At 41.5% G+C, this 23,302-nt stretch overlaps 1 protein-coding gene across 3 annotated transcripts in view; it reads right to left on the bottom strand.

Annotated features, from left to right (window-relative positions):
- Positions 1-23,302, bottom strand: part of LOC118512570 (mitogen-activated protein kinase 1) — a 56,219-nt gene that overhangs the window by 14,925 nt on the left and 17,992 nt on the right. For all 3 annotated transcript variants that reach the window (XM_036057185.1, XM_036057186.1, XM_036057187.1), the window contains exon 3: positions 2,852-2,978. In XM_036057185.1, the coding sequence (XP_035913078.1) occupies positions 2,852-2,978 (127 nt within the window). The remainder of the gene's footprint in view (positions 1-2,851; positions 2,979-23,302) is intronic.

The raw sequence follows: 23,302 nt of genomic DNA on the forward strand, positions 1-23,302 counted from the left end.
TGTTTCCAGAGATTCTGGATCGTTCCTTCAACTGGGGTGAAACTGGGGTTAAAACCTGAAGCTGGGGATGGTTGAACAACCTTCAACCGCAACCGATATGAAGTGTTGATGAATTAAGATCTTCAAAATTGCGTCGGAATGGATTTCATTTCGCTAAAGTGCTGTGTGCTGAAATTTGACAAGCGGGCGAAGCAGTAAAAGCATTGGACAGGGGGAGAAAAATTATAATCCATCACTTTTCCCTCACGAACCAGGGAAAAGACGAAAAGCTCTGTTTGGCAGAGGCAAGTACAACCAGGGCACACGCTTGAAGCCGTTTGATGTGAGTCAATTACGATGAATAAATGAAATGCCTAAGGAAAAATCAGAATGGAAAACTTTATGCCCACAAGAGATACAGTTTTAAGCGTGATGGAAAATTCATGGAAATAGGCCACATTTTTTCAAACGTGCAAATTATTTTTAAAACATAGCTGCTCGTCTGCTCACCCTATAAAACAAGGGTAACGCGGTGTAAAACCAACAATTTCTCCCATTTCCGGTCGAATAAGTTAGAGAGATTTGGTTGAATGAAAGTCAAAACGATGCCCTTTCCAACCAAGGTCGTCTCCGATGTTAGTGGTCGATCGAGTGGCTGCTTCGGGACCATAAAATATGGAAATAGATTCAAATCTTGTTTAATGTGCTGAGAGCCATCGTTGTGGTCGTTAGAGTGAGGTTCAGCAACACACACACACACACACACACACACACACACACACACACACACACACACACACACACACACACACACACGCACCAGCAAAAGACAAAAAAGAGCATGCATTTTAAGGGACTTTTACTTGTAGTACGTTTTGCGCCACGTTTTCCACTGCCAAGCCGGGACACAGTGATGCATCGAAGAAAAAATCTTTTTGCATGTCAATTTTCACAAATCGCCTCAAGTGTGCAATGCGAATGGAAGGGAATTGAAAATCGAGTGTTCGGTTCAACATCGTTTGTGTCCATCTCTCAATTAGCATTGCAATGAGTTAAATCCGTGTAGATGAAGCCCGCTCGGAGCATATAACAAGTGTCGTAAGGGTCATCATCATCGCCTTTTGTGGACTTGGTAGAATAGCTATGAAATATTGATTTGTCCAGCAAATATTTTTTCAAGTGCCTTAAGGCATCCAATTACAATATAATTGAGTTTGTAAAATGAAAAGTTATCAGCTTTGCAACCACGAAAAAAACCCAGTAATTTAAACCAAAAGCTTCACGAAGCGTCATACTGTCGCTGTCATGTGTATGTATCATTTCCGTTCCGTTATTTGCAGAAAAAGTTGATACGGTACAACCCTAGGGTGAGGGAATGCGACAAAAGCACAAACGGACGGAACACTTTTAGCGAAACTTTTCTTCTCGCATAAACAACCATTTGGATGGTTTTGGAGCGACGCAGTGAAAAAGCGGTAAATATTTAACGCAAATGGTAAAGACAAACAATCTGTTGAGGAATAAAACAAACCCAAACAAACCGAACGAAGATATGATTGACTTCATCGAAGAAGGAAAATGGTGAACAAAAGTAAAACGTTCCGTTACATACAGAATTAAAGGAGGAAAGAGAAGGGAAGGGAACAAGAAAACAAATGTAAAACAAAAAACGAAGATAAAATTTTTTAGTTGAAAACACAAGATTTTAAATAAAACAGAGGAGATAGATGATTGAAAAGATCCATTTAAAAGGAGGTCCTTCGTTTTTAGTACAAAGTACAAAACTTTCAAATTTATCATTTCAAATTACTTTTATATGATTTTGAACGATTACTATGAAATCTTCTTTTTCTTCTTCCCTGGCACTACAACCTCGAGAGGTCCCGGCCTGCCATTTCTGGCTTTCTGTGACTTAATTTTACCCGTAGAAAAGTAGTCAGCCTTACGTACGGGGAGGCAGTCTGGATGGGATTTCAACCCCGGCCCGCTGTCGCCTCGGCCACCAGACCGCCCCTCAAAAAAGTTAATACTTTTAATGTATTGCACTGTTTCATAATTGCTAACCAAAATATAATTATTTGAAGTATAAGTATTTTTTTATAAATTATACTGTAATTTAAAGTCTCATAATGCAAGTTTTGCTCAATAAACACCGATTTATATTCTTTGTAGTAGTTGTAGTTGTAGTTCTTTGTATCTTTTGTAGTAAATTTATTTAATAAATTTTAAGTTAATTACTGCGATTTATTTTTCCATTAATTTCTCTTTCTTCTTTCTTGGCCTAACGACTTTTTAAGGCCAGGCCTGCCCTGGTTTCTGGTTCACTAGACTTATTGATACCGCATAGTTGGATAGGCAGTCCACACTATGGGGGAACGGTCCAGATGGGATGGGAAGACCGGCGCCGCAGTCGCATCAACTACCGGGCGGCTCCTTTTCATAGATTTACATACATCAATTTCTTCGATTTCTTATTTTTATTGAATGCTTCTTTCATTTGAAATAAGAATAAATTAAAAATCTGTTTTACATATCTTTCAATTGCCAGACGAAGCAGATACAATTCTTAACTGTTTTTAATGGAAAAAAATGTTTTTAATATTAAAACTGTTGATAAAGCGATAAATAACTCAAGTTGTTTATTGACAACTCAATAACAAATAACGATAATGCATTGTTAAAAAAAACGAATGCAACTAAGGCAAGTAAAATGGTCAATCAGATAAAGAACAGGTCAAAGGAAAGCACTAGTAAAAGAAGACGTTGTTAATAAAATTTCGAAAAATAAAATTACTTGTAAGTATTCGCTAAACTATTGCAAAATATATCCCAGTGAGTTCCCAAGTACGACCCAAGTAATAATATTACTTACGTTTTCATGTTTGAATCTGGTAAGAATTTTGATTTCCCGCAATGTTCGCTGACAGTAGGTCTGATGCTCGAAGGGAGATATTTTTTTGATGGCAACTTTGGTCTTTGTGACGGTGTCCGTTGCAGAACTGTGGACGAAAGGTAGCGAAAAAAAGAGACAAAACAAAACAATGAGCAAACAAACAATGCTATTGTGAGGGGTGTGTGTGTGTGGTGCTGCAAAAGAAAGGAAGGAAAGGAATTACTTTCCTTCCGACTGCAACAGATCTTTAGGATCAGGATCAGGAAGGAAAGTGGGAAATTGGCCCAACGCGGCGAGGGTTGGAGAAACGGAATGACCACCACGAACGAGAGAGAGAGAGAGAGAGAGAGAGAGCGAGAGAGTCGTTCAAAACAAACAGTAAACTTTTCTTTCATTCCAAGCGGACCTAGCGGACACATACACACAGAAAGCTGTGGTTGCTTTTCCACAGCTGGTCAGTGGAAGTGGAACTATTCCAGGGCCGTCGTCCTGAGGCGTTAGACGCGCTGAAGTATACAAATAATTGGTAAAACAAATAAATGCTGGAGTAAATAAATTTTCACTGATTGCTTTTGTAACCTGATGTACACTTCAAACACTAGACAGTGTTTAGATTTTCACAGTAAAACACCTTGGAAAAAGCTAACCTGAGAGGAAATATTTAAGCGTACTGTAAAAATGTTTCAAGCATAGTATTAATTTTGAACTTCCACGAAAATACTCAGAATGTAATTTAAAGTTTAAAAACCTTCTTTTGAATTCTCACATTTTCTCAAATTGATCTGTTTTCCCCCTTTTTCTCATGCCGATTGCAGCGTGATAAATCGATGTCGGTTTGTTCCTGTAACTGTGCGACGACGCCTTAATGGTTAATGTGAATGTGTCCTAAAGTTTTGCATTCGACCGATATGATAAGCGGAAAACTTTCAGTTCCAGTTTCGTTCTTTTGCTTTCCACCACCCACGAAAGTTCCCACAGGAAGAAACGGGATAAATTTCCATCGCCCAAAGCAAAGCGAGCTTTTTTTGCTGTTCCTGAAATAGCGATAGTTGTTCACTTTATCAAACGTCAAAGTTATGTGCAAATAGCGCGAACTGAGCGTGGCAAACGAACAAGCGCAAACGGACACTAGCGTTGATGAAGGTTTCTGTCCGCTTTGTGGATCGGAAATAGATCAAAGAAGGGAAAACGGTGTAATAAATTAACGAGACACATATTCTAGCTGCACGCACACACGCACACATATTTTACACACCATTACATCCTCGCCATTTGTAACCTGACCAGTCACACACAGTCGCCATTCTATTGATCAATGCTACACACTTTTCAAACATTTCCTTCTCTTTTTCCTAGCCTGAAAACGGGTACCTAGTAGTTGGAGAGCTGTGGGGAAAAGGGCAGTGCGGAACAAATTTCCCCTGCCCGGTCGTTCACACACCGGCTTTACATTTGCTTTTCGAAATATGTCACGTGTCAATGGAAGCAACGGAGGGCCGGACCAATGGAGCGGAAAAGAGGCTCGTTACACCTTCCGAATTCGAATTGGCATTTTATGCGCTTCCTTTTTCGGGGACCTGCCATAAATCATAAGACATGCTTGGAAAATCTTCTCACATTCGTGTGTGCGTGTGTGTGTTAGCAATGAAGCGTGCCAGTTTTTTTTTACTGGACGAAGGATCTTTGTCATACGACCGCGTCAGATGCGAAGTGAGCAATCACCGGGTAATGGTGGATCGATACTGCTTCGTTGCGGCGAATAATTATTGAAACAAAACCAAAAAAAAAATCCTATCTTTCATCACCGACTTTCATTGAACATCCGACTGGTGCAAGGAGATGGCTTCCATTATCCTTTTTGTCACCACACAAAATCGTATGTGATTTTTCGATTCCATTTTCCGGGAAAACAGTGTGTGTGTGTATTTCGGGGAAAACCGAAATCATCTGTCGTTTGTTGCGGGGAAAAAAATAAAGGGAGGAATGCACTCGAGCCGGTCGTTGAGTCGTTAACATTAGATTGGGAATTTGTTTTTGTGATCAAACATCGGTTTTTGTTTCACCCAAATCACTCCTCTCCATTAAAGATTTGCGCTATCCAAAGAGAAAACATACTAAAAAATTGTCTCAACTTTTCAATTACAATAACCCTACTGCGTGACAAAGAAAAAAATCGAACGAAATAGAAACAAAACAGGCACCCACTTCGGTGCGTAATATTTCCTCCTGCTGGCTTCTCGGAAAACGAGTCACTTTGCCGAAGGGGGGAAGAGGAAACAAAAAAAGTTTTGCCAAATTGATGAGGCGTAATTTTCCCGCGAAAGTGGGCCACGAACGAACGAACCGAAGGGACCGAAAAACGATTTTGATCAAATATTTACCGCACCGAAGCGATGGCGAAGACACGGGGGCTAAGCGTTTTCCATTAAAAGCACATCATCTCAAGCATTTTGACTGTACACACACACACACAGACACACAGCTTCTTTTTCTCGGACACACCTTTGTTTCGCCCGGCTCATCAATGTCGATTTTACAATAGGATTATTCGAAGATGATGATGATGATGAAATTCGAATCCTTTTTTTTTCTTTTGGAGCAACTGTATATTCTCGGAGAGCTGTGTTTAATTAAGTTTTCAAAGTTCTCGTATTTTCTCCCTACATTTCCATGAAAAACTTCGTTTCGATTGGTAATTTAAATTGGATAGATAAAAATTTGCTCAAAAAATAGTTTTAAGAAACGTTCCTATAGCACTCAACAAAAAATAAATCGATTCGTAAGCCGTCACCCATTTTTCCTATTCATGATGGAGGCGCCCAGTACGTGACACTATCAATTCCTGGAATAGACATAGATCCATTTCCCTTTTCTGGGAAACATTTTTACATCAATTCTACTGTTGTGGTGTAGAGATTTTTTTCAACCACTACTTCATTTGGTCGTTTACACACATGAAAGAGGTTAAACTACCCAAACATCATCTCCGGCCACCATCATATCGGCGTGCGCGTTTCATGAAATTACTCCGGCAGGGATGCCAGCAGCAGTAAGAGCAGCAATGGTCTGAATGTGTTCTTTTTTTGCGCGGTGAGTTATTAGTCGAAAAGGTTTTGCATTTGTGAGTACGTAGAATTCGCGTCCCTGCTGGCTGTTGCACACCACGAGAAACAAAAATGGCGTTGTTTATGTTCCGGTGAAAGATAACACGAATTGAAGAAGTCTTGGTGGTCGGGAGGTTTGGCGTTACGTGTAATTTGAAACATTGACACGCGAGCGCGTTCTTTGGTTCTAGCCAGCGGAGTTTTGTTTTTATCCACGTGGTTTCTGTCTGGCCAAGAAATAAATTTAATTTTTTTTTCAAGAACTAATGTCGGTTTTTAATTTCTTTTCACTGTGCTTCCTCGGTGGAAGAACACGCAGAAACGTTGGGGTCGGCAAATTGAGACGAGTGGACAAATTCGATTGAAAATGTAATTTCAAAGTAAAGTGAAACCAAGTCAGCCGTATTCAATTTCAAGCTCTCAACGTGCGAGCCCGTCTACATTGCACAAATGGAAGTGATAAGTTGCGAGAAATGCTACAAGCATGAAAGAACACACCCCATTTTTCAAAAGGGCGCTTTCCGAGCGCTTTCAAAGCAACAAAAATACATTCACGCATTATCGTTTTCAAACAAACCACGATTAGTGGGATTTTTCATTTAGGGCCAAAAACCGTACAAAATTGTAACTACGGTTTCGCCCTTTTATTTGCACGCTTCCAAGAAATGGTCGCGCTGTGAAGGTATCGATTAGAAGCGGCGGTGGCACAACAAAACCACCAACTTTTTTGAAGATGAATGAAAACATACACCAACAACACACACTCGCACGCACAGAGAAACAAAAAAAAAAAAGGAGTGAAAAGGCAATGAGCATTTTAGCAACCATTGCCCAAGTTACTTGTTGCCATGGCAAACCGTTTCATTTCCCAAAGGCATAAAACTCACCAAGAAAAGCACTGTTTCGAACGATTCCGAGAAGCTCGATCGCGAAGTTACGTACACACACACACAAGGAGGGGCAACTGCTGGTGCACGATGGTCCAGCGGTGGACATTAGGTTGGTAATCGGATATCCAACGGGGAAGGATGACAAGAAAAATCTAAAATTTCACTTGATTGCTTTGAAGAACTTTTAAAGTTTGCATACAATTTACGAGGCTTTAAATACTTTTACTTTGAGCAATACACTTTGTTGGAGATAAGTTTCTCATTTTCTTTTAAGTACCATAATTGGATTATTTTGTCCGTAAAAAGAATTTAAAATAAAAATCTTTAAGAAAAATGAGATGGTATGTCTTGTGTTTGGACTTTTTGTAGTTAATTTTATGTTTGACTTCTCTGTCTTCTTCCTTGACACTCACAAACTCGAGAGGTCTCGGTCTGCTATTTCTCTGGATTAGTCATACGTAAACGGAGATAGTTCGAATGGGTTTCCTGTCGTGTGTGAAGGAAAACCGACTGGATCGCTCCAAATTCTGAGAATGCTATCAAATTGAGTAACATTATCAAATCTATCAAACAGCTTTAAATTTGAACAAAAGGATTTAACAACCGTTTTGTCCTGGGTTGGCCCCACCGTGCCAGCGTTCCTTTTGTTTTACAACACAACGCTTCACGGGACCCGTTTCTTCACCGTTGACTGCGTTTCGAGTTACACAGCGGTACCGCCCGTAGCTGGACGATGCAGAGTAATACTGACCCTCTGCACCAGAGCCAGCACAGCGGCCCTTCCGAAAAAGCAAACCGATGGGTGTGTCTAAAGGCATTCCGAGAAGAGGAAAAACCCTGCGCGTTCTCGTTCGGCCCCCCCTAGTACGCCCGCCCCCCGAGGAGAGTGGATACATATTAAAGCTACATCGAGAGTGTTGAGCTTACAAGTATTCCCTCCCGTGCTATTTATGAGCGTTTGGTAGGTATCCGTTGAAGCACGTTTCGACCGGGCGGCCGCTTGAGATATTCGGGAAATTCATCAGGAATTTTCAACACACTTCCACACCTTCCTACGGCTTACGGTGGCTCTCGTCGCTGGAGCTATGTAGGGAGGAAAACTGATTACGAATGAACCGATCCGAGTCTGGGTTGCGATGCGATGAGGATTCGGGAAGTCAACGCCACCTTAGCTACTTTGCCTTCTTCACGAGATTTCGATTGTATCACCTTCAAGGCTCCACTCGAACGCCGTCACACGGGATGGTTCGATTTAACCAGCCTCATGCTTTGTTTCCTCGCAGCAATCGCAGCCGAGGTCTGAAGGGAGTTAATAAACCAAAAGGTTCCCCGTTCTTCTCGCCGGTGGAGCATGCTTCGTATCATAGCGTCCCGGATGGAGCGCGATGGTGGAATGCGGAACAGATTTGTTCACATTTTTGACAGATTGTTCCGAACGGAATAGATCTGGATGTCTTTCCGTGAAAAAACAGGAGCACAGTCTCTGGGCTCGTTTTGAATCTACACATTTCGATGGCAAAAAGAAAGGAAATCATGAAAAATCACCCACCGAATACGAATACGTATTCTCCCCTTTTTCTCTCCACATGGCGTGTTTCAGGACACATTTTGCCATACCATCGTTCGCTGCTGAACGGTAGGGCGTCGCGCTTCGTCTGCCGTCGAGCAATCAGCAATCGGATGTAATCGAACTTTATAGAGTGGAACAAATTAAAAGCTAATATGTGAACAAGAGGCGAACCTTATGGCGAGCCAGGGTAGTAGCAGTGGAGAAGAGAGTGAAGTGTGCAGACTCTTCTGAAACGGAAACAGTACTTTTTCCTTCGTGTTGGAGTGTGGGAAGAAAAGTAGAAAATGGCTTCACCGTTGAAAGGGACTGTTAAAGAACACACACACACACCAGGCGATTCGAAGTCATGATGAACACGATCTTCGTGCGTTAGGCAGATTTTAAGGTTTACCGAACGAAAGGTGGACGAATTTGAGGAAAAATCAGAATAAAGGGGATGTTGACAAATCAAATCATCGGGCTGGAAAATCAACAAATATGTTGAAAAGGTTTTTAATAAATTTCCCTTTTGAGCAGGCATCAATAAGCATCGTTTAAAATTTGATACATGATTTAAGGTTTTTTTAAAGACAACTTTTTTTTAAAATATTGTAATAGATTGAAGGTTAAAAGTGCGACTAAATTTGCATATACTAGGTTAGCAAAACTAATTTTCATGGAAGATTTCGTGCTGCCCTTTACGATACAAATAAAGTGTTCGATTGGTTTATAACGCCCGAAGGTATGCAATCAGTATTTATGGATCTTCGTTAGATTGTTAATGATGCACTGATTGATTTATCACCTTAACGATCCGACGATAGTGATTGTAAACGAATCAATGCACACGAGGATTCAATAATAAATACCACATCTCCACGCGCTTATTACTGACAAACTGTTTGCTTATTGCATACATCCAGGCGCTCAAGATCAACACACAGCACCTCCAGCTAGCACTCATTGCGCAACGATGATGGATAATTATACATTCAGATATTATTTTTTCCGCTACCCTGCGCCCCGTTGTTCGTTCGTCATACAAAAAATGAACTTTTCCTCGCATTATATTCGCATAATGATGAGAAAGTCGGCGACTGTATTCAAGGGTGGAAAAGGAAAAAAAAAACCCGAATGCCCCAATGAACTGCTAACTAACTGCTGTTCCAACACTACCGGGAAATGCGAAGCGAAAGCTCGAGGGAGAGAAAAAGGCGGTGCACAACAATCAATTCACCATGTCCTGGCGATGCAGCCATCTCGCAGCACAATGATGATGTAAAAAAAATGCAGCACAAGAATCACCCGATGGCAATTTGATGATAGTGAAATGAAAATTCCGCACCGTTACTCGCAGTTGTTATTCACCGAGTTGGGTACAACAATCTCCGTCCGATGGGATATTCTTTCGCTATAAAAATGTTTAAGTGGGAACCACCACAACAACAGCAAGAACAGAAACCAATATCCCGCGTTCGCAAGTTCATGATGGACTGAAAGGAAAATGGGGCAAAAACAATGTCAAGTAACGTGACGAGAACTGGGTGCGAACTGAATTGCACTGGCGGCATGTCTCTTCTGGTGTAAGGATGGTATTATCACCGGATATGGCTTGGCTGTCGATTCTCGCTGGTGCAAGGGAACTACCTCTAAATCACCCAGCAGCAGAAGCACCAAGAGCGGACACGAGCTTGCGTTGTAATGAGGCGACATTTTTGCTTTATTATGCTCGCGTTGAAAGACAATTTTCCTAACCTTTTCCTGCACTACGTCTTTGTTGTTTATAGTGGGAAAAGACCGTGTCCCTTGGCGAGAGCTTTGTAATCCTTTGCGCACAATGGTATTTTTCCCCAGCTCAAGGGTAGTAATGGAAATGGATGAATATTTTAAAGTTTCCTAAGTGCTTTTTGAAAGCTTTGTGTGATTTTGAGTATGAAAATGAGTGCTTTAAAATATGAACCACGTGGGCTTTAATGAAGCGGTGTATCTTCAAATGATAGTTAAATTCATGGAGTATTTATGGTAGTTTTTATCTTCTAACAAAATCCCATGATTTCGTGTGGGTCAGCGATGTCAAACTCATTTTGTCTCGCGGGACTGGCTAAACGTGAATGAGCGGGCTGCATGGAATATATGAAAAGTAGATTTAAAACATCACCCAGTTGATATTCTTGGTTGATGTGGGGTGATCTAGTAACTGAGGTCTTTAAACTGCAGGACCGACATTCAAATCCCATCCGGAATGCCTCCCCGTACGCAGGACTGATTATCCAGCTACGGGTAAAATCAAGTCAATGAAGCCAGAAAAGACAGGTTATGGCCTTTGGAGGTTGTAGTGCCAAAAAAGAAGAAGAAGAGAAGGTTGACTTCCACTTTGAATTCAACTTCAATCACCCAGAAAAAAAATACGGTGAAAGATTGTAGCCCTGAGTAGTGGAACTGAGAAAAAATAGCAATGCGGACAAAAAAGAATGAGAAGCCAGATCAAAGGATAGATCAATAAACGAAATTTCTATGCGAGACATGGTGACGACATGATTTGAGAGGTCAAAATTTCCATGACTCTCGTGCAAAAGTCGAGTTGAATCTCGTTAATGGACCTGTTGACCCTATCGACCAGGAGAACCATCGCTTGTTGACGGTCGTACCCTAAGATGTACAGCCATATAATGAGTTTCTGAAGAGATCTAGGGACCTGGTGAATTGTCCCAATATTGATACTTTTACTTCCAAAATTCCAGAAACAGACCTCGGTTGCTAAATTCGAGCAAATTTGGGATCCGTTCCAAACGGCCAGAACGTTTCTCCTTACGTTTGACTGACCATCCATCTTCACTTAAGCTAAGTCAAGGTGCAAGCAATATTTGAAATGACGCACTGGGTAATCTAATTGGCTTATTGCTTTAACCGACTATTAGTATGCAATCGACTGTCAAAGTTCAAAATGTCTACTCGAAAGCCTACTGAATCCAGCTTCAACAATCCTTTCAAAGTCGGATTGAAAGGACTCGCGGTCGTTATGTTTGACATGTCTGGTTTACGTCCACCGAATGAAACTGGAAATATTTAAAAGTTTAATGCAACGTATCTGATTTTCGTTTTTGATTCAACAAGAGCTCTCTTGGGCCTATTCTTGCTACGAAACCCCATACGTCTAAATAATAGCACACGCATACATTAAATCCTCAAAAATAGCACATCCTTTGTGAAGCTGGCTGCTATCAATGTGATCATACTTTTCGCCACCATTTGCTACGCACCAGTTGACACACCGACTGGGTCGCCTAGCAAGCAAGCAAGCAAACCCCCGAAGCATTCATCGGTAAGATGAATGATGAAACTTGATGAAAGTTTTGCCTTCGAGCGGCAAACAAGTGAAGTAAGGAAAACAACCGTCAAACACAAAAAAAGCAAACTGATGGAAGGATACGCGTGTGACAGTGTAAGGGCTAGGAAAAAACGGGAACGTCGAACCTTCGCGCAGGAGGTAAGCAAAACAAAACCATCATCGTTCTGTCATTTTTCCTTTCGGAATGGTGGTGGCCCAACTTTCTATTCGCCTTTTGTTTTTTTTGCGCGAGAGGCCAACTTTTCGGCAAAGACGCATGAATTTTTCATTAATTTTCTTAAGCTCACAAGTTGATCGCAGCTCCACCCGAGGGGGCTGGACGTTCTCTGCCTGGCCTCCCTTTTTTTTCTACCATTTTAGAGCGCTACAGTAATGAATTAGGAGGACATTTTAGCTGCAGGCCACCGCGCGCTGCTCATTATTTGTCGTTTTGAATGCTTTCGCAGTAATCTTGGGGTGAAATTTTTGCTTCGTCGTTTTGGGGGGTTTTTGACAAAAGCATTATCGATGTGTGACGAAGGTGCGGGGTTTATCCTCAGGACAGTTTATCTCGTGCGTGTTGGAACTCGAAATGGAGGTAGCAGCTTTACCGGAACATACAGGAGAGGATGTGCTGCATCAATGTAGCGCATCAATCTGTGTCTAAAGCTTTTGACGGTGTCAAAAAAGTGGCGCAAAACACGTTTTATCTTGCCCACCATATCCTGTCATCCTGCGTGGCGTAAGACGTGGCGAGGGTAAATTTAAACCCGATACGGATAAAACGTTACACGGACGTTTTGAATAAACAAAACCACAACCAAAAAACGCACGCAAAATAATCTGCGTATTAGGGCTAAAAACCACCATGCACACCCCGAGATGATGGTGATGGTGGTGATGTAGGCATGAAAAGTGATATTTTTTCTTCGAATGCTGCGGGCATTGCGTGCTAGGCAACGGCGTTGGCGCGCTGGGCATACCATATTGGGAAAATTTATGATGTGCCAGCGCCCAGATCGTATGATGCGCTGCTCATGCTGTACACTACGCGGAATTTCATTTTTACAATTTTATTACCTTTCGCCGTGCAAAAAAATTAGCATCATGTTTCCAGCCCGGTACAGATCGATCATAGAAAGATCGTTGTATGCTTTGCCGCTTTTTTCCGCCGTGTACTTGATTTTGATGCACCATCAGGCTGCCTACCATGAGCACAGCAGCATTGCGGATGAAATAAATTTATTAAGCAAAAAGCATCATAAAATGCAGCACACGTGTAATGCTGCGCAGCGTTGCTTGGTTGAGATATTTATTGCACGCTTGTGGCTGGTGCAAGAGAGCAGTGTCAGCGAGCTTACTCTATTGAATTGCATTACAAAAATATTGCATTTGTCTTCTTTTTTTTTCGAGGAGAGGCGAGCGAATACATGTTGCTGTGTTTGCTTAACAACATTTTGCTTCATTTAAGTTTTTCATTTGCGTCGTGAGTAAATTGAATGATAATAACATTTTAGACGAAACACCAATATTGAACAAAACCTTGCTTATGGTCTATTTTCCTCAACGGTTTTGAATTTATAAAACATCCAATAATATATCGGATAGTCATATCGCCTAAATATATGCAATCATTAGCAACCAAAACACAATTTTGTTCATTTTTATGTTTAAAAAAAGACAACATGTTGAGCATTAGAAATTGATAGTTACGGGAGCTATGGGACATTGTACTTTTGGTTGGAATAAGTCCGGAATTTTACTTTGAGTATCGGAATTTGACTGGAAAAAATCCGGAATTATTCAAACCAAAATTAAAACACTATAATAGTGCTATGGGACACAGGAAGTATTTCTTGCTGCGGATAAATTCAACAACTACATTATTGTAAACGAAACATAAACATTGTAAATGCTGCAATAGGTTTGAATTTGTATAACATCTATCAATATTGATTTTGTTTATTTAACGCGTGGCTGTCATTTTATTAATTTGTAGTGATTCCTCCTGGGATTGTACTACCATCACCATGGACACACAGGTAGAACGCTACGTCTATCTCTAGTTCTCGCTCAGGCTAAGCCTATGCTAGGCATTGTAATCAGTAGCGATTAGGATGAGAATCAGTTGGAAGGATACACTCGAACAATAAACACCTTCCAACGTCGCGGGATCCTGCCGTTTAATAAAGTGAGATAAGAAAATACACAAACCATCTCAAATTCATTTTGATGTGTTCGACAATAAAAATAAAATATGCAATATTTTTGAAAATATGCCGTAGAGCCATCAACCTCAATGATAATTAAAAATATTGAATCTATTCATGAGAAAGAAATTACAGAAACAGTAATTCATCAAAGAAAGATTCATTTTTTTTAAATCCTTTCAAGACTTTGGTATCGGCTTTCATTTAATATAATTTCATTAATATGTTTAAAATTCCTTTTCCTTAAAATCTTCTCTCTAACAGATTAGGTGTGAGACTTTAAGCGCCTTCGATGTATGCAATCTGCTTATCGTATCTTTTATCCCATTGCAATCGTTTATTCTGTAAGCTCGTTATCGAGAATGATAATCGCGATTCTTAACCACTCTGCTGCAAAGTACACTAAATGATGCTTGAAACTATTCACTGCATACTTAAAGGCGTTATGAAAAAAGGCGGTAACGAGAATCACACGAGTGATACGAGAATAAAAAAAACCCGCCATCAAGGTTTTACATAATCCAATGCACCACCACCACACGTGTGAAGGAACACTCTCTTACGATTAACTGCACACAATAAGGACCAAAATATTGAAAGTTCCTTCGAAAGCAGTCAGCACCGAACAGAACGTGGCACTATAACGCCCAACCCAAGCGTAGCCCCATATCTACAAGCAGAATGTTCTGAAACGTGAATCTCAATTCCACTGTAATTAATATCTTATGAGCTACCTTTTTTTCCCCTTCACCGTACAATTAGACGTAACCTTGCTTCGACTCTCCTTTACGGACGCCCGTTTTCCCGGAGACAATTTTCTCGCTTGCTGTCGTCCTCGTTTACCGAGCAGTTCCTGACGTTACGCACGTACATTGAAGCTAGGCGGCGTGGTTGCAAAGATGGCGCCGCTATTTTTCTCCTTCCCAAGGTGAAGTGGCGTACCAGAAGTTTGAGGCGGTGTGCTGTTTGCGCTCGACAGGTTGAAGTGGCCGACACCAAAATGGAACGATGTCGTTTGCCTACGCTCTGTCACACGGGCCGTGTGGTGGTGGTGTTTGGATAGCTTTTAGAATCTTGCTTCGTAATGGTGTGTGCTAGCGGAGGGCGCGTGTTCGATGCACGCGCAAACGACGTAAATCTTGCTTTGCAGCTTTCCAATTCAATAGGAAGGAGCTGTAGGATGACAGAAATCATCGTACCACCGTCGGAACGTTACCATACGGTGGAAAAGTTTATCCACCGGTCGCATTTTTCATTGAAGGTTACCTGATTACCGACATCCTATCCCCCGGAACAAAGTTTCTGGTTGAGATAATTCAGCGCGAAGAATTTGGTAAGCCCAGAAAGCAATGACTTTCGCTGATTATGAGCTTTTCGCTTTATTTGTTGCTTTTGCTGATCGTATAATTTGTGATAGTGAAACTGTGACCCAAATTCTTACCCCTGTTGCTGTTCGATAGAATTCGCGTTCAAGGTTTTGCGAGATCACGTTATCTCATCAACTCACACAAACAAAGGTCGTTCGCCTGAATATTCTATCTGGAAAATGGAGGGAAAACCGCCAGGATTTTGATGAAAATATCTGGCACGGCTATTGTGTGCGTCATCTCTTTTCGAAACTAAAGTACACACACAAACACAATGAGTAACGAAAAATACGGTGAGATTTTGGCTACGTGCTTGGAGCAGCATATTCCAGATTTTCCTCTTCCATGTACAGGACGGGGTTCACTTCTGATGACGAAAGTCGACGAGAAACTTTCCAGCGAGTAGAATTTTGAGAACGGTAAAAGCTCGTTGAAGCACAATGCAAAGCAAAAAAATAGTCAAGCGCTTCACGGTCGATCGCAGCTGATAGCACAATCATAACACAAAGCACAATGAATCTGTTTCAACACGATCGTATTGTCTACAAACCGAGGCAGAATATAGTACACCGGCGTTGGATGATGCTTTTGGTTGGGGAATAGCGAAAAACACGCGCAAAGCATATCCCGCTGGTTGAGAGTATATTTTTTCCCTAAAACAACCCGATGCACTATTGTATACCGACCTCGTCCATTTCTATTCGAATGGGTGAGCTTTTAAATATTTTTGATTTTTTTTTTGTTGCGGTACCGCTTTCCACGGCTACTGATACTGCTAATGGATTCTCGTGCCCGCCAAATCCTGTTGGCCAATCCACTCAACCGGGATTTTTGTTTTTGCTTTTGCAGTTCAAACGCAACCGCCAGCGAAGTTTCAACTGGCAGCAGACAAATGGATGCTCGGGGAAAAAGGATCGCTAAGCCGGTTAGGCATTTGTGTATTTTCTAATATTTTCCATGGCTTTCCGTAACGAAAGCGAAATTCATGTTGTTCTATTTTCACAATTTTCTTATCTGTAGTATATGTTTCAGTACTTGTTTCCTTAAGAATATGGTGATGTATCAAAAATAAAAAATCAATATATCTATTGCTCACACGATACTAACTTATCAGGAATATTTTTTTAAATAAAATTTCTATAAAAACTTGAAATGCTTACAAGGTCGATTAAGTGTGTTTTAGCTTTATGAAATTACAAATGAATTTTCTTTAGACGGGTAGGCTCAACAGGCAATAAAAGAAAATTAATAGAAGCCTAATACTATTTTGTCATGACAATTGCATTACTTTAGGCGCTTTGGAACATTCATATGATTATATCCTTAGTGTACTCGGTCATAAATATATTACTGTGAACACTAAGTAACATCCGCAAAGTATGCAATTTGCAAACCACAATCACTTAATAAAAAACATAACTAACAGGCCAAAAGGTATGCAATACGCATTACAAAAGAAGCGTTTTCATAGAGGGACCAAGTGTTTGGATAAAGCAGTCAACTGATGGTGGATGTCTATGCAACATTTACCTTTGATTTGTAAGAATTTATCGTAGTTGAGGCATGCCAATTTAAAAAGCCCAAATAATTATTATATTCCCCAATTATTTATACTTCCTGGACACAACTCTTCAATATTGTTTTTTATTATGCTAAACGTTATTTGTTGATTGATGTATTAATTTGACAGTTGCATTAAGGTCTATCGTTTCCACTCGCACAAATTTGATCTGTTACACGTGATGCCACTAGGTAATGGTATCAAATTTCCACTCTTGCATCACCCTCTAAATGCCGATGGTAGCACGTATGAATGTGTGCAACAAACATTGTCACCATGGTACAATATTCACCAGCAATGGCACCTGTTTGTGGCAACATACAATCGAGATGAAAAAGTAAAATGAAGAGAAAGACATAAGGGATGGATAGAATTTCATCTTCTAGCAAGCCCTTTTTTCTGAGCTCTGGTTGATTACGGAAGAGTGTGTACCACCGCAGCAACACACACACACACATGGAAAGGTAATCGAAGCAATGGACCACTTTAGTTCCAGGCTAAAATTCTCTTTTCACTTACAAAAACATAAAAATAAATTCACTTTAGCCCCGAGCGAGCTTCGGTGACTTACTTTTGCCTAACATTCTGCACATGGTCTAACTAATCGATGCACTCTCAAAGTGAATGTTTTGTTGTGCATGACAGCACCACCACCATCAACAAAAAGGGGTAAACCACCATCAGCAACTTCCCGTTAATAAAAGGTTAGCTTGCCCAGTGTACACCCAACTCAACCCAGTTACACTGTCCCGGCTTCCAGGATTGGGTTCCTTTCTACTCGTTTCATTGGTGGGTAATGATCCCACTTTAACCACCTTTGATGTATCCAGCTTCTTGGACGCAAGAGCACACAAAAGGGGGGGCAAAACTTCATTAAATATGAAACAGCCAGTAGTAATGAGCGCAACAGGATGGTGCCCATGCAGTACCGGGGAAGAAAGCAAACTCGCAGGTGCAGGATCGAGTGCATTTGTTTTAATGCAATTGAATGGACGAAGGTTTCTGCACCACGGCACGTACCAGAGTCCGCTCGCACCAATTCGAAATAGATTTATTTTATTCTAATGATATTGCGCGAACGACGATACGTGCAGAATGCTAATAACTTTGTGAGCCGGAAATAGAAATACGGCAGGGACGAGGCTGGGTAGGGCCATAGATATCTTCCAAATAAAAGCCAAAATGAGCTTCCGAGAACGAAGCAATAATGATCGCACGCTTTTGAATTATAAATATCTAATTTTCGAGCAGGAAGTGAATTCTAATGAACGATGCACCAAGGAGCTTTTTCAACGTGCACCACCACAAACCATCATTTATCAATTTTATGAACCGATGTGCAAAAGCTAAACCAACCCCCGGTGACGTTTCGCTTCCGACCTGTTTTATCGTACCCCAGCTAACGGAGGGGGGGAGGGGTTTTTCTTGTACTACTGTATCTCATTTATCATGCTAAAAATATTCCCGATCCCGCATTTGCGCGTTCACCTGATGCACGCCCGGACACAAAGACCTGCTAAACTATCCTTTACGAGTGATGCATTTTGCCATCATTAGATGGTCGCCTGCTACATGTATAGGAGTCGCTCCCCGTATGTAACTTGCATCGGTTGAGGATCGTTAGTTTCGAGCAGACCGACGACAGGCAAACTCTCCGGTATCTCTCTCTCTCTCTCGCTGCTGGTTCCAACCATCCGTCCGTGCGTTCATGGGACGAGTGATGAATATAAAATTTCGCCCAACCAATCTAGCCACACTGCAAACGACACCATGGAAGCTTCCCAGGAGAGAGATAGAAGGAAATAGAAGACGACTCAGCCTGGCTCTGGCTGCAGCTGCTTCCCTAGCCGCATGAATTGTGGGCGGAATATTGCGGATTTCAGTTCGCCATTCCCTAACGCTGCCGCGTCAACTATCGCCGAACGGAACGGATTTATGAATGATCGGATGTCTTATTATCATTCAATCGAAGTGTGTCGTTCGAAAGTGGTATTGTGCCGCCGCTAGCGTCCACGATCACTTATGTCCGGCAATTCAAACCATCGGATTACGTCATGCCGGTTGGAACAAAAAAAAAAAAAATCAATCTTCGATTAGTGTGCTGCTGAACTTGCCCATACCTGCAATCAATCGCTTTGGAGCGATGAATCGCATCGCTTTGTGGACATTTTTTGCAACATATGCTTCGTTGAATTCAAATCGTTTGAAAATCGACACACCCCCTGCAAGATAAAGCAGTCCATCGGATAAACAGCTTACATCGGGGGGTTTGAATTTTCTCCCTTCTTTTTCTTATGTATCTCTTTTAAAAAAGAAAAAATTAAAAGAACGGGTTTCTCGAGAGGGTTATTCTATGCGTGTATTATGCTTACACATTGCAACATCAAGCAGAGAGGCTGGTATAGAAATATTTAATAACTCTTCTTCTTTGGCAGAGACAGGCTAAAGCAAAAAAAAAAAAATGAAAATAGTCTGCCGACAGACAGGCCTGTATGCAACATAAGAGGATTATCAACCTTTTTTCCTGCCATTTTTTTTATTGTTGTTGCTTTCAATTTTGCTCCACCATTTTCCTGGCACGATAACATGTTATTCAGTGCGCCCCGTCTATGCGATGGTAACAGCTGCACACACGCACACGTTTATTAGCGATCCGATTCCTAACGAGCAGCGAAAGAAAAGGCTCGGGGTATAATCAAGCCTGAATGAAAAGTGCTGTCTATGTGTGTGTGTGTGTGTGTTTGCGCTCGCTCGCCAGCTAATGTAACCAGGCACTGTGCGCCCAATTAGCCTATTTTGCCTAGGAGCGATAGGACTAAAGCACCATCACTCACCACCCCACTCTCGCTACTTTGTCACTGCCCGTTTACTCGATCGAAAAGGGTGGCTGTTTGGTTAATCCTTTAAGGGGCAAGTTGAAAAAACATGTTTCGCAACGTTTATTAAAAAAAAAACTGTATGAGCATGTGCGATGTCTCGTTCAATGTGAGTATCAATTTCGAAACAAATTTTGAACAGCGCTAAAAAACATATCTACATATTTTGCCTATATCCGCGTCCACAAATCAACTAGTGAGTTTTGAAATAAAAAAAAGAAAAATCAAGGGTATGCCACGCCTGCATGTATGCAATGTGTTAGAATAAGCCAAAGAGGATTCTTTTTGGCAAAAGCAAGCTAGTAACTGCTAATAAAGACTATTAAAAGCTTGTGTACAATCTTAAAACTAATTTAAAAATGATGATTGCATACATTTAGGCGTTAGGAAGATTTCTACTCGCAATTTAACTTCAAATTTCTTCCAATAAAGCCACAAATTATCATGTCTCGACCGAACCGGACACTGTTCATAAGATAATCTTTCCATTATCAACTTCAGATATATAGTTCGCAGTTCATATTGTTGTTGTACCCCTTTCGCCCGCGTGAACACACCATCGCTCGGATAACCATCCGATAATTGTTCAACCTTTTGTGGGCTAATTGGGCTATTGTTAGTGGTTCCGAGTACCCTAGCTAGATCCATATAGCTATTATCCATCCAGGTTAGCATAGCGAAACTCTAGCTCTCTTTGTTTTTCTTTGTGTGTGTGTGTGCCAATCTGTAAGAGGTGTCCTCTGTGTGAGGTGTCAAAACCGCAAAAAGCCGTCCCCCTGCCGGACAACGAATGTTGGGTCTAATTTATGGACGATCTTTCTTTTACGATCCGCTGGCATTAGCATACATATTGCTGTACCCTGTCCAATGTGGGTGACCATGCGAAACGAAGGTGATGTACCGAGTGCTCATGGCTGTATTGTTTTAAAGTTGTGTATGTGAAAAGGGAGAGGAGGAGTTCTGGGGTATGTATTATTTAAATTTAGTCAAAACAACTGGTATTATGTTTTAGCGGATATTTTTAAACGATTGATGAAAGTTTCGTATCGCATATCCTTAACTTATCCGTTACCTGCTCACAAAACAAGCATTCGTTCTACGGATTGCCTACTTGCAGGCGATCAAATAGAAATGAGCTATTTTTAGTCACCGTTTTAAAGTGTATCAATATGGGCAACACAAATAGCTGCCTAGGAACACAGGCCAAGCCAGGATCTGTGGGAACTTTTCTTACAGCTACCATCGTACGAAGCTCTTTCATCCCCCGTGTTGTGCAAACGCCACCATCTGTTACTATAGAAAGATGGGCATCTGCCAAATAAAATAAAAAACTCCCAAAATTTCATCGGAATTGGTCGATTGCCGAAAACGAACCTCTTGTTTATGACTGCTTTAACACCTAATGCTTCCGTAGGCATAACAACCGTAACGGAACACAGATTTAGATGAACCACAAGCTGTGAGGTGCTGATGCTGCTGCCGCAAAAGAAATTGTGAAAACCACCGTAAGCAAATTTCGCTTCTAAACGAATTTCAAATGAACTTCCCCCAGGGTTTTCATTATTTGCGTTCCAGTCAACAAACCAAATTCAAACACGCCCTGAAATAATGCCTACCTGTGCTTTGCGTCGTGTGGTATTATTATTCCTCCAGCATACTTTCTGCGATCTTCAAGCACAACGACAGCGTTCAAAAAGTCGAAGTACCAGCGCACCGTGACGGGTTGTTGTGCCAAAAATAATGTGGCGAGGATGTCATCCACAATTGGTAGGACACATCTTCCTTTTCTTTACAAGCCATCTAATACGAAACCAGAGTCTGTGTGAGAGTGTTGGTGGTGGGCTTGAGATCTGATCCCGGTAGAAAAAAAAAGGAAGTCACATCAAATAACACGACCGAGGACTAAAACCCGCAAGCTGCAGACGTCTTTTGACAGTTGGCAGGCTTCAGCACAGTACTGGCTGACGGACTGACTGGTTGCGCTTCTTTTGAAGGAAGTGTAACAGCTTGAAGAGGCCACCAAAAGTAAGAAGAGAATGGAGAAAAAAAAAACATCCGCACAACTAAAGCTCTCCTGAAAGAAATTCAATCAGGCTTCCAATCAACGCAAAATAAAAGTGCTGCCTTCCTGCGTGCTGAAGTGGTTTGATGTGGCCAAAAATAAAATGCGCCCGGATGATGGCGATGCGGGTAAACGCCACATCCGGAGCGAAAGATTAGCCTTCGCCATCAATCTTATCCACAAATCAGAGCTTGCATACAGCAAGTCGCATATAGCGTTACCAACGAAACAGGGAACAAGGACGTCAGACGTCATTCGAATGGCCGCGAATTAGACAGGAAAAAAAAAATAAAATCACGGCTATTAATAAGCCATCCTAAGGTCGCCCTCCGATCTAAATAGGCTCGATATCGAACCACATCGACCCACTCTCTCTGTGTACCGTGGAGATATTTAAGAGGTGATAGAATAGGCACACCAGGAAAAAGGGCCAAGTTTGCCAGACTTTCCCGATCCTTATTGCGATATGCTTCCGCCGCATTTGCCGTTCGAGGGGTTTCGTTGCGTGTCGTTAACATTTCTCGGGATGTTTCTTCACCATCCACGAGAAAAAACACCACCAGAGCCAAACGAGCACACGAACTTTATAATCAGGTCCGTCGTTGCTCACGGATTTATAACATTCAGACTACCACGAGCTTTGTATTCGGGGATGGGGTGAAAGCAATCAAACGAATTCCAATTTCTACTTCACTGAAGATGTGTACCCTGTTCGACAAACCCATCCCCCTCGGCTTGTGACGTATCCACAGGCTCGTCTCCGGGAAATGTTTCCCCCTCCCAGGAGCGTCGAGTGTTTGTTGGGGAGCGCACATGGCGTTGGAGCGTTGTGTAGCGCGGGAGCAGATGGCAAAAAAGCCAACCACCTCCGAAACTGTTACTTCAATTGAATTTGTTCAATTTTCGTTCGTGCCAACCGGAACAGCGGGAGATCCATGAAAGGAACTTTGACATCTTGTTGAAGAGAGAGAGAGAGGGACAGTTGGGGAGTTGGGATAGCAAGGTGAAAAGCTTGGTGCCTTTTATTTTATTACGCGGCATGCACACATTTTCTTGTTGATTAAGATTTGTTGGATAATTTTGGGCAAGCCTCGAGGTAGGTTCGATTGCCGATTAAAGTTAATCTGCTCCCTTTGTTTTGTTACTTGGTCGAGAAGGTATTGGAATGCTCTGCCGCACAACACAATGGAAGTTCCACTGAACGATCAAATAACATCGCCCTTTGGTGTAACGGAAATGGTTGGCAACGATTTATGCCAGGGAGAAAATGAAATTGCAATGAAAGGTTGTAAAATCAAAGCGAAATTCCAGCACAATATTGTAGTCATCCGCCCTATCATCATCTAACTCAAAAATTGCCATTACAATCTTGTTTGCGGATACTCTCCCTCTCTCTCTCTCCATCTCTCGCTAGTCATGGAAAATGATTTCAGAATTTGCAAACATGATTATGAAACCATTCCGATTAATTTCGATGCAGGAA

This window comes from Anopheles stephensi, chromosome 3, assembly GCF_013141755.1.
Source record: "Anopheles stephensi strain Indian chromosome 3, UCI_ANSTEP_V1.0, whole genome shotgun sequence".
NCBI classification, from domain to species: Eukaryota; Metazoa; Arthropoda; class Insecta; order Diptera; family Culicidae; genus Anopheles; species Anopheles stephensi.